General features: G+C 48.5%; 1 protein-coding gene across 2 annotated transcripts in view; it reads left to right on the top strand.

Moving 5' to 3' along the window:
• Window positions 1–925: 925 nt before the first annotated feature.
• Window positions 926–11,567, top strand: part of LOC129380055 (uncharacterized) — an 83,161-nt gene continuing 72,519 nt past the window's right edge. The window contains exons 1-2 of one of the 2 annotated variants that reach the window (XM_072287556.1): window positions 926–1,517; window positions 3,541–3,695. In XM_072287556.1, the coding sequence (XP_072143657.1) occupies window positions 1,374–1,517; window positions 3,541–3,695 (299 nt within the window). In that variant the 5' untranslated portion in view covers window positions 926–1,373. The remainder of the gene's footprint in view (window positions 1,518–3,540; window positions 3,696–11,567) is intronic. The other variant, XM_050185101.3, reaches the window with a different exon arrangement.

The following is an 11,567-nucleotide window of genomic DNA, read 5'->3' as shown; positions in this document are numbered from 1 at the left end:
CATACCCAACCACGGAGACCCTCCGTGTTGCGCGCAGGCTTTACTGAACTAATTGAATTTTCCAAAGTAAAATGCGTCAGAAAAAACGTAAAGTACGAACTACGCACAACTTAGGGGCATGATACCTTCTGGTATAGGACTGTATTTTGATATACGAGGAAACATAAGTCTGTTCCGCGGAAACTCAAACACAAACCACTTTCCCAGCGCTTCTACTATTCATAGAACAGCGCGTCAATGTCCTTGCAACACCATCCAGATGGCGCTCACATCCGTGCATCCGCGGCTCGCGCAAGATGCGGCCTTTTTACCAGAAAGTTCGCCTTCGTGCATCGTGTTCGCCACCAGCGTTTTCCAGCAATCATTACGGTTACATAAGCTGCAGTTGCCGGGAATCGTAAGCAGCAGTCGGGGATCTTTGAATGCTATGAAGGCGAAGCTTAAGCGCCCTCAAAATGTTCGTATGAGCTCTGCATTTCGCTGTTAGACGCGAAATCGTATTCACAGCTCTTGCTTCCTGTCACCGCATCGCTACGGTCTCCCTTTCTTACAATTTTTCCCCACGTGATTCAATCTCCCACCACACATCATGCTCCGCTCACTCACGCACACACAAGCGCAGCGGCCATCAATTACAAATTGGTTGCTTGCACACGTATCCTTTCTCAACAATTCTCAACAAATTTCTCAACATGTTGCCGCGCTCACATGTCTTTAGGAATTTCCAGGTACTCTTACCAGTTGTATTTTTTTCTTTGCGTATGGTAGCCACCGCTTACAAGTACCGTGAACGAGGTCTTTGCATTAAAAAAGTGAACATATTGCATGCGAATTAATGGAGCCTAGCAACACCGTAATTAGAAAAGAATATTCAGAAGTGCGGAGTCAGTCTTAGTATCTACATTCTATGCGCATTTATTCTTGCAAATATTTTAGAAGAAACTGTAATTCTTTGTAACGCTCAAAACGACGAGCTGTGCCGCTTGTAGAGTTGTTTTTTTTTTTAATTAAAGAGGAGCAGCCGGTACAGATATTGCGAAAAAAATTGAGTGACGTTGACTCACGATAAACATAGATATCCGAACCCATCAGATCAATCAACTGCTGTCATTGTTGTAAGAAACAAAACTAAACTAAGGTCATTATTCGCTGTGCACTCGTTGCTATGATATCCCCCGCCCCCCGACCTTTACTGCTGCGCATACGCCGCAGCGAAACCAATCAGCAATCCACTCCTTTACGTATGCTACAACCTTGCGCGCTTAGCAGAACTGTGCCGTCTTATTTAAGAAAGGAGAAGGTATAAAAGGAACAAGATCGCGCCGCCATTTCAAAGCAGCTAGCGGCCGGCTTGACATTACTGTGCGGAAGACATGGCGCGCAAATGTACACTGGCATCATCGGCTCTTGCGCTATGTATACTTATAAGCCTGGTTGATGATAGTCCTGAAGCACAAAGTGGAGGCGTTCGTATGGACTTCTCACCAATTTACATTAAGGACCAAGACATCACAAAGGTGAGAGAAGGAGTGCAGATGACCTCGCTTCACAAATGTGTTCTTTATGAAGCATGCTGGATTATAAAATTCAAAGCACTGAACAATTGTTCTCTCTTCAGGGTCTGTGCGAAAATCTTTTACCTCCTGTTGCATCTTCCCGCCATGCTGCATGTAAGCAAAGGGCTAAACTGAGCGAATAGGATGTTAGATTGGTGGTGAACATGCTCTTTCACCCCATAGGTGTTTATTTTCTTTAGTTAATACGCGACAACGTGGGTTTTCATCTGGTGGAACATGGTGGCTCGAGGCGATGCAGCCGTCTACCGAAGCTTCCAGAATCACAACAGTAAAAATATAACGAACGCTTGCGTTCACATGCCTGCGCCGAGGGGCGCCAACGAGCTAGCTGTTGAAGAAGACGCTCGAGCCGTTGCTGATTATGATAGTTTTGTGTATACAGGCACGCACTGACATGATTTTGGTTTGGCCTATTCATATAAAGCTTCACTTTAAAAAGTTTACGTTCGCGGTGCCCCTGTGCGTGATGCTATGCGAGACGTCACTTTGGTCGCATGCAGATACCACGTTTGCGCCGCTTGTTAGCACGTGCGATGACGGATCCGAGCGCGCCGAAGCGTATCGCACCGAAAAGGCAGTGTCCCAAAGCGAAGGCTCCAAGTACGGTAGTTGTCTACAGTACAACAAGCACCTGCAGAATCAGTACTGTCAAATGCATATCGCAACGTGTGCCGGCTTCACATTCCACGTATCCAGGCTGACCTGTCGCTATATAAGCTTGATCCATGTTACGTGGTTCACTTTAGTCGAAGTAGCTTTAATGGGTGTTGTTGCCTTGTGCTCCACGAGACATCACGACCGTCGCATGCTGATACTATGCTCGCGTCGCTTGTTAGTACGTGCGATGACAGATTCCAGGACAAAAAACCGTAATGCAGTTGAAAGGCCTTGTCCTCAGCCAATGGGGAGAGTGCGGTAGTTGTCTATAGCGCACCAAGCGTCTGCACACGAAGCAGCGTCATCGTATTCATGTCGCCAAGTGCGCCAGCTTTAAATTCTCCATAGCCAAGGTGCTCTAACGTTATACAGGCTTGCTTCTCGTTACGTGGTTCAGATTAGTTAAAGTAGCTTGCCTTGGCGTTGTCACCCTGTGCGATGCTCCACAGGACATCACTGACGTCGCATGCATATATTGCGCGTGCGTCGCTTGTTAGTATGCACGATAACGGATTCCAGGACAAAGAAGCGTATTGCAGGACGAAGACCTCCTCCCCAGCCAATAGTGCGAGTCCGCTCGTTATCTGTAGCGCATCAAGCATGTGCATAAGCAACAGCGCCGTCCGATGCGTGTCGGCAGGTGTATCAGCTTCAATTCCTACGTAGCTAGAGTGCACTGCCGTTATATAAGCTTGCTTCGGCCCACGTGATTCACGTTGCGAAAAGTAGTTTGGCTGGTCAGCGCCACCATGTGCTATGTTCTATGGGACATCACTGTCGTCGCACGCAGATACTGGCATCCGTCGATTATTAGCAGGTGCGATAACAGATCCAAGTACGAAGAAGCGTATCCAGGAAAAACGCCGTGTCCTCAGCGAGTGGCCCGAGTGCGGTCGTTATCTAGAGTGCACCGACGTACTGCCCAATCAACAGCGTCATCAGATGCATATCGGCAAGCCTACCTGCGATGAGTACAGTAAAGGCTTTCTTTAAAATACGAAATCAGAATCTATCGCCTTAGATTCTACGACTACGAAGCAACTGCAAATAGGGGCACTCCGCAGTTGGATTCTATTTGGGGATTCACAATGACCAGTGCTTCTACGATTGCCACCTAACTGTGGCTTCGCTTCCACGGTGCCAATTTGGCAATTATGAGTAGTATTTTTCTTAATACATGTACAGCTTATGTTTTTCTCTGAGCAGCGGTCCGGCGCTGCAAAAGTATTGGAGTGCCTTAAAATATGCATGTGCTTTCGTTCAAATCACCCTTCTCACAACGAATTACCCTAACATGTTATTTCAGGTGTTTCGCAAAGTGCCTTATTGGTGGCTATTCGGTTTCTACATTCCGCTCAGGGAGACTGCGGAGAACAAGAGAGAATGCGTCCATTTTAAAAAGCAGGAACAAAATGACACTGATATACTATTGAAAGCCTTCGGCGGAAAGGGCAAGCAAGAGTAAGTAGTGGGCCCCTTTCAAATTTTTGTACTTCGCATAAAGCTGTGTTGTTCCCTTTGAGTGGAGGGCTCAAATATGAAATGCTCCAATTCGACCTACGGTAGAATACCAGAAGCCTACCGCTACGCATCGACGCTTCCTACGTACTTGAAGAGTAACGTATGCTTTGAGTTAAAATGTAGGGGCAACTACAGCAAACCCCAAGGCAGTTTTTTAAGCATGAAATGCTGTTTGCATCCGCTTTTGGCGACCTTCAAGTGACCTTGAGCCGAAAGAGAGACCCATTATCCGGGTACTCAAGCGATTCCGGGAAAGTTCCGAGAACAAACCGAGATCGCCCCGGTAACCAGTCAAAACTTTCAAAGATGCGGTCTCTGGCACCATACGCTTTGTACAGGACCGCAGTATTTAGCTAGTTACTGGTCAAACGAGTTACAAAAGCATTGCTTCCCAGTTCAGTTTTTTTTTTCACAATATCATTCACGCTGTAGTTTGTAGTACGCTGAAGTTTTATTTGTCATTTCCAATGGTGTCATTCAAAATGGCAGATACAGGGCACAACAGGCCACAGAACCACGGAATTCTATTCATTCTTCCTCCAGCTGGGCAGTGCGTTCTATCTCCCTGGCGTCTTTCGCTGCCACTCGTGCGGCCTTCAGGCGGTTTTCTTCTAGCTGGGCAGCATCCATATGGACCAGTTCAGAGTATGGCGTCGTTCGATCATAGAGTAACATATGAAACGTAAAGAGTGGACACTCCCATAGGCGCCTGCGGCCGACTTTGGCTCTCAGCGCACCTAGCAGAATCGGCGAAACGCACCAGCCTCTAAGATGGTCGGGCACGCCACAGAATCTCGGAGGCCCTAATTTCACTTTCGTTTATTTTTTTTTTGTGCGACCCACAACGTTGCTTAAATCGAGTGGTTTCATGCGGGTGCTTGTGCCGCTGTTTATATGTGACGACGAGCGCACAAAGGTGTTTCACTTTATGTTACTGTCATTTAAATTCATATTTGCTGCTTCAAGCTGTAAGTTGGCGCAACAATGATGCCAACCGTTAAGGAAGTAGAACTTTATCACTTATGATACTGTAGGTCTAGTAACTCACGCTAAACCGGTGTATTGTAAATAAATGTGCCATGTTCCTTAAATATAAATCAAGTTGCTGCACAGTCAAGAAAAAGAAAATAGCAGACAATTTATCGCAGCAAGAATGCAAGAGGCAGATACATGCAAACTCGAAGGAAGAGCGAAATGCAAATAATATGGGTGTCACACGGCGCACTTTTAAACCCGATCAAGCCCAATCCGATTTGAATTTCTCGGTCCCGATCGCTTTTTTCGCGCAAACTTCGCGATGGAGCCAATAGCAGTCGAGAATTTCGATCCGGATCGGAACTGATCGCGATCGAAAGTGGTCGTGTGACACCGGTATAATGGAGAATAGTACGAAATTAATGGCGTGATGGCAATTACTTTGCACAAGCGAAACACATAGAAGACGTGTTGCAACTATCCAGATAATGAAAAACTGCCCATACGCGCCAGCACTTAATATGCTCAAAATGGGATTGTTTTAGGAAGAAAAAAATATGACGTTCTTTCTTGTACTTTTGCGAAGGAGGGTGAATTAGGGTAGCAAAATAATGTGAATGGTTGCCTGCCAAAATAAAATGGCTGCAAATAATTGAGCACGCACCAACATTCTTATCTCGAATGTGTAAAACAGTGTGTCCGTCACTAAACAGCTGCAACTAAGCACTTTGTGTTGGGGCTCTTCACCTTCTGTCTTCGAAGCCTTGCAAACGTGTTCTGATACTTGGAATTTTGCCCTTGAGTATGCATGATGTCCTTTGGGTGTACAGTGTATTTTGGGGAAATGGTAGGGATTCCTGCAATACGTAGAATAACAGACAGAAGGTAAGCAATACTGGAGGCTTCAAAGGGATGGAATGTAGACGCTACGTTCCTTCGTATAAGCAATACTAGAGCCCGCAAAGATTTATAATTGAGATGATGCGTTCGTTCATGTAATGCGTATTTTTTAAGCTAACGAAGCACTGTTATAAATGCTACACTCTTAGACAAAGTTACACTCTTTGGAGTGCCCCTTCTGCCACACAACAATAATCGTCATCTGCCTTGATGAGTTTCCTTTCTTTAACGCTGCGAGCCCGGTACTTTCCAGTAACGAACGGCATGCGCGTTATCAGCATGATAGCATTCCCGACAGGAAAGTAGCGGGCGCGGCGTTTGGCAAGGCAGATGACGATTATCGTTGTGTGGCAGAAGGGGCAATCCAAAGGGTGTAACTTTGCCTAAGAGTGTAAGAAACAAGGAACTTTCTATGGTAGTGACTCCATACCCAATTAAAACATGAAAACATCTTCAGCCCAATGCAGAACAGCTAACAACGCTCGAGCTCACATAGCCTACTACAGAGGTTGACAGTGAACCCATTAATGCCGTACGGCAAATATTGCACGTGTGCCGCTTTAGAAATAGCTACGTTTCTTTTGCGAAAGTAGAGGACCATACTTTTTCAGCAGTCGCTGCGCGTAACATAAAGCTCTCTGCCCGAACGGCATGTGTTCGTAGGCCGCATTTCTTAACGAACCATTTTATTTTATTTTCTAACTTCATCATTGTATCCAACGTGCCTCGAAGCTCGGGCGCTGCCGCGTCGCTGTTATCGCTAGCATCATCGCTCATGGGTGCGCATAAAGAAAAGAATGCGAACTGAAAGCCACCATAGCAAATGGGCAGCAGCTGTTCATCGCTGCAAGGCCACCGTCACTCGTTCATGTGGCTAACAGTGACATAACAAAATGCGAAGAGAATAAGCCGTTACAAACGCGCAAAAGAACTTGTTGTGGCCTTACCATGAAACGGCGATGAAGCAGACGCTGGCAGAAAAACCCAACAACGATGCTCAGGGCCGCTATCTTGTACACGTTCGAAAAGCCGACGTTCGATTTCGCCTCGCGCGATTGTCCAGGCTGCGCCGATATCGCGGCCTAGGCCAATCTAGTCCAATCGCGTGAGGCGAAATCGAACGTCGGCTTTTCGAACGTGTACAAGATAGCGGCCCAAGGGCCAAATCTTATAACGCTTCGGTTGGGGAACCGTTCGTTTGGCCTCACCTGATTGGCCAAAATTTTGGTTACGTCACAGGTCTTCAGAAGCAGCGGGGCGGTATCGCAATTTATGAATACGTCACGCATCTGTCAATGATCTTCAAACGAAACCGGTCGTAGGAACCGGCGAAGGGGTAGTCCGCTTTGGGTTCTGTTGCTGTGGCTTGGCTGTTGGCTTGCGACCTTGGCCGCGCGCGCCGGTAGCGCGACCGGCGCGACCCCGTAGACATGCGGGCGTCGCGCGCGCGTGCGTTGGTTGCTTCGGAGGCTATTACTTGCCTTCGTCGTCTGCTTGGCGTTGCTCTTTCGGTGTCTACCACGGCTGTAAGTGCAATACGCGATCGAAAAAATGACGCATAAGGAGTTGCACTGCCCTTGGCAGCTTTCTAAGTAGACCTTTTGCAGGCTACGCTATCAAATGGAGGAGACTCGGGTGCAAACGTTACCGGGGTCATTCCACGCAGGGGAAGGAACATTGCGCGCTGCGGTTCATCGCCACTGGTCTGCAGCTCTCATAGGTTTGTCGGACGGGAAGCCTTCATCGGAATGGCCTAGAAATCTGCTGCCGACAATGTCCACAAAGTTGCTCTCGCAATTACTGTATTGGCCGGTAGAAGGGTTGGGTCAGCTTTCCCGTGATCTCCGCTTCAAAGCCAATGCCAAGGAGATATTTGCATGGTGAGATCGAATTCCCAGTGCTATCGCCAGCGTGAATAGCTCGCAGATCGCCGTTCAGCAATCGGAAGGGTTCAACCTAGGCCGGTTCTGCGCTTCCTTCGTTCGGCTGATAAAACTATACAGTCAGGATGGGAAGATATTGTGGAGATCTCTTATTTGGCTGCCCTTTTTTCTGTAGTTCGGGAGTGCCGCAATTTGTTCCTCAATTTCGCAGCAGAGCGCGCACCTTCAGCACCACGCAGGCAATGCAGGGCCCGTATATCGTAATGTTCGATTTCAAGTTCCATCGCGTCTATCACGCGACGCGCTGTGGGGCTGATCGCAGGGATAGTGGCAGCGCGGCGTCGAGCGAGTCATGTCCGAGCCGATGACGAAGGGCGAAAAAAGAAGGAAAATTGACATAGTCGGCTAGTTGTGTCCCCATAGGGAAAGAAACTTCAACAAGAGCGGACACTCCCATAGAGCCCAGCGGCCGAATTGACTGTAGCACACCAAGCGGATGTCATTGACTCCTTCCGGTTTCGGTTTTGGGCGCGCGCGTTTTGAACACCAGTTGGTACACGCCGCGCCGGCTCCGCTGCTGGGCGCGGCATTCATTTTTTTTTCTCGCTTCTGCTGAACCTCGCGTGGCCTTCGCGTGGAATCGTTTCATTATTAAGTAGAAATGATTGTGTTTGACCTTTACAAGACTGCGCCGAATCTGTCAGGTGCAATTTCATAAAGAAAACGAAAGACGTCTTCTGAAATGATGAAATGTTAATTTAGCTCTAAATAAATGCTCGTTCCGGGTTTCTTCTGCTTTCATCCAAAGTTGTGGCACCAGGTAAGCAGAAGTCGTTGCCGTACGATGCTCCACCGGATGCCATCAGCTGAAAGAAAGTAAATTACACGCATGTATCATTTCGGTACATTGACCTAACAGGAGTATTGCGTGTAGATGCGAAACGTGCGTAAGTGGTGAACGAGCGGCATTACAGATAAATTCACTTTTACGTACATTTCGCAGCAAGGACTCCTCCCAAACAATGCCATAAAATCTGAACATCCGATCTTCAAGCACCCCTCCTTTCCCGGGCATTATTTCTTGCACTTTAAGTGCACAAATACACGGGTGACTGCGCGCTTCCAAAACAACTTGGCCTCATGAGACACGATGGTACGCCAAGTACACAAAGGTGGCTACAACACAGGCTCAGCCAGACCATGTTACACGCTCGCAGATTGCCTTCTAATCGCACTCAAGTCAGACTCGTGGGTGCAAAGCCTGTTCTCAGTCGCTCAGAATACATAAATATGTTCTTCAGCTCCTCCGTGTTATCTTTTACGCGTCCTGCCGGCGCATGCAACACTCTCGTGTTATCACTCTCGGCAATCGCGCGTCGCGTTTTCGAGAAGCGTGAGTACCGAAATAAGGTACTGTACATGTTGTTGCAGGGCTACAAAATGCGTCACAAACTTGTCCCACTAAAATTCAGTACACGCAAAACTAACTCACTATGGCCGGCTTGCTTTTTTGCTAACAGCTTCACAACCCCAGGCGCGGCGAGCAAGCCTCAATATATCCCAAAAAGTTACCAAATAAATTACAATACCTTTTCGGGTCAGAGAATGCATCACAAACTTATACCAGTAAGATTCAGTACACGCGAAACTGCGGCACACAGCTGAGCTGCTTTTCACTAACTGCGCCACTACGCCGAGCGCGTCCACTGTGCTTGAAAAGTGCCCCAAAAGGTAGTGAAATCAGTTACAATAATGTCTTGGGTCAGAGAAAGCGCCACAACTTGTCCCGGTAAGATTCAGTACACGCGAAACTGCGTCACACGGCCAAGGTGCTTTTCGTCAGAAAGCCAGGTGCGGCGAGCGTGCCCAAAAACTACCGAAATAGGTTATAATTATGCTTACGCTCATAGAAAGCGTCGCAAACATCTCCCAGTACGAGTAATTACCTCATATTAACTAGGCTTGGACTGCGGAGCTGTTTTTCGATAACTGCGTCACTATATAGGTTCAGTTTTGTGCAGTAAGCCTAAATGTGCTTGAAGTACACTCGCCCACAAAATATTGCGGGGCGCACGAGCGCGTGGCGAAACGACCCTCCTCCTCCGCTAGCGGGGAACCCCTGGTGTCGAGACCGGCGCCTGCACGCACGCGCGTCCCTCCGAGACTGCAAGCGTGCATGCTTCCGCGCTTCCTCCTTGCGCGCCGGCGATATCCGAATGCAGCCGCGAGCTTCCCCTCTAGCGATTGGTGCTGTGGCGGCTTCGACGGGCACAACTATGTGAAGCCTGTTTAGAAGCTTGCGCGCGCCGCTGCGGCCGCTTTTTGTCGAGTCACGAGCGCTGACGCATAGGGCCCAGGGGTGAACTCAAGTATTTTTCTTTCTGCGCTGCACCTTTTCGTTGCCAATCTTCGTTGTTTCTTTCTTTATACGAACGGGGCGTTCTCCCGCAGAAGAGCGTGGCAGAAAAGGCGCTCTATAGAAGGAGACAGGCAAGACGAAAATGAACTCTTGATTTCTATTGTATAAACGAAGTTTTGCCCGTCGAAGCCACCAATCGCAAGAGGGGCACCTCGCGGCTGCATTCGGATACCGCCGGTGCGCAAGGAGGAACCGCGGAAACATGCACACTTGCAGTCTCGGAGGGACGTGCATGCGTGATTCGTTGGTCTCGACACCAGGGGTTCCCCGCTAGCAGGGGAGGAGGGTCGTTTCGCCACGCGCTCGCGCACCCCGCAATATTATGTGAGCGAGTGTACGTCGCAGACTGTCAAACAAAATTCCTCACCTTGCTGTAGTCCAGTAGTGCAGCGGTGCCGTGTCGAAATGCAGACGGAACACAAGAGAACGCCGGGAGCCCAAAAAACGGGCTACATCCAAAATAGACGGGTCGCCGAGCACGCGAGCTTCACATGCGCAGCCGGCCTCGGTCACTCCTGCGGCTTGTCTGGCGCATGACGCATGCACGCGCGTCTGGCGTGCCGCTAGCTTGTTGCTAGGCAACGCAACAAAAAGTTGCAAAGTATAAGTTCATTTACACGCAAAACTTTTTCACTTTTAGTGGGAAGGAATAAAAAATAAAACGTTGTCTGGAAGCTTATTTCACATTCTCTTTTTCTGATGCTCGCGTCAACTAACGGTTGGTGTTGTAACTAGGCGTGACGTGTTTCCTGTTGCCAGTTTTTGAAGAGTGTCCCCTCTTGTTGAATTTCTTTCTATATGGTGTCCCTAACAACCAGTTCACGGTGTTGTCGCGCTCGCTACTTAAGTGCTGGCAGTGCGTTCCTGTTGCGTGCACCGTGCGAGCTCCTGGCAGCAGACGACATATAGCGCTGCGCTCTGCCAACTTATTTACGCTAGCGATACCACCTGTAGGCTGAGAATGAAAAAGAATGACCTTATTCAATTACCTCTGCATTGCGTAAAGGCCCGGCACCACACGTTTATACTTCAGAACATGGCGTATAATATTTAATTTATATGTTACATTTATTTAGCCCGCAGAAACATTCTGCAATTCCTCGATTAGCTCGTCATATAATGACGTACACTTCAGAGGTGGCACTTTCTCATCTATTGGTCGCGTCCTCCCCTTCTTCCACCACCGGCTTAGGAGTGGCGCATCTAGTGACGTAAGCGGCGAAGCGAATGGTTCGTATTCCAAACCGTTATAAGATTCGGCCCCAGGTGCACTTTACAGAAAGAGCCCGGAGGCGCGGTCTGGCTAAGCTTCGCACGTGTTGGGTCATGCCCAGTGGTCGTACCGCCTGTCAGCTGCTAGCCGCAGCCGCAGCCACAGCCGCATTTTTCTTTATGTGCTCTGCCACCTAGCGGAACCGGCGAAGCTCCATAGCTCGGACGCGAAACGGCTCGAGTGTCCACTCTTGTCGTTTACTATGTTACTCTATGGTTCGGTGGGGTGTGCTCATAGAGTTTCTCACTACATTACCTAGAGGGAAATCTGGCGTTGCTGCGCTGTGGTATGCATGGGAATGCCGGTATATTGTGGATTCGGATTGGCATCGTTCTCGTAGAGACAGGAGACCTTGAAGACGC

The sequence above is a fragment of the Dermacentor andersoni genome, chromosome 4, assembly GCF_023375885.2.
Source record: "Dermacentor andersoni chromosome 4, qqDerAnde1_hic_scaffold, whole genome shotgun sequence".
NCBI lineage: Eukaryota > Metazoa > Arthropoda > Arachnida > Ixodida > Ixodidae > Dermacentor > Dermacentor andersoni.
Note: the sequence above shows the minus strand (reverse complement) of the source record. Positions and strands in the feature narration are given on the sequence as shown.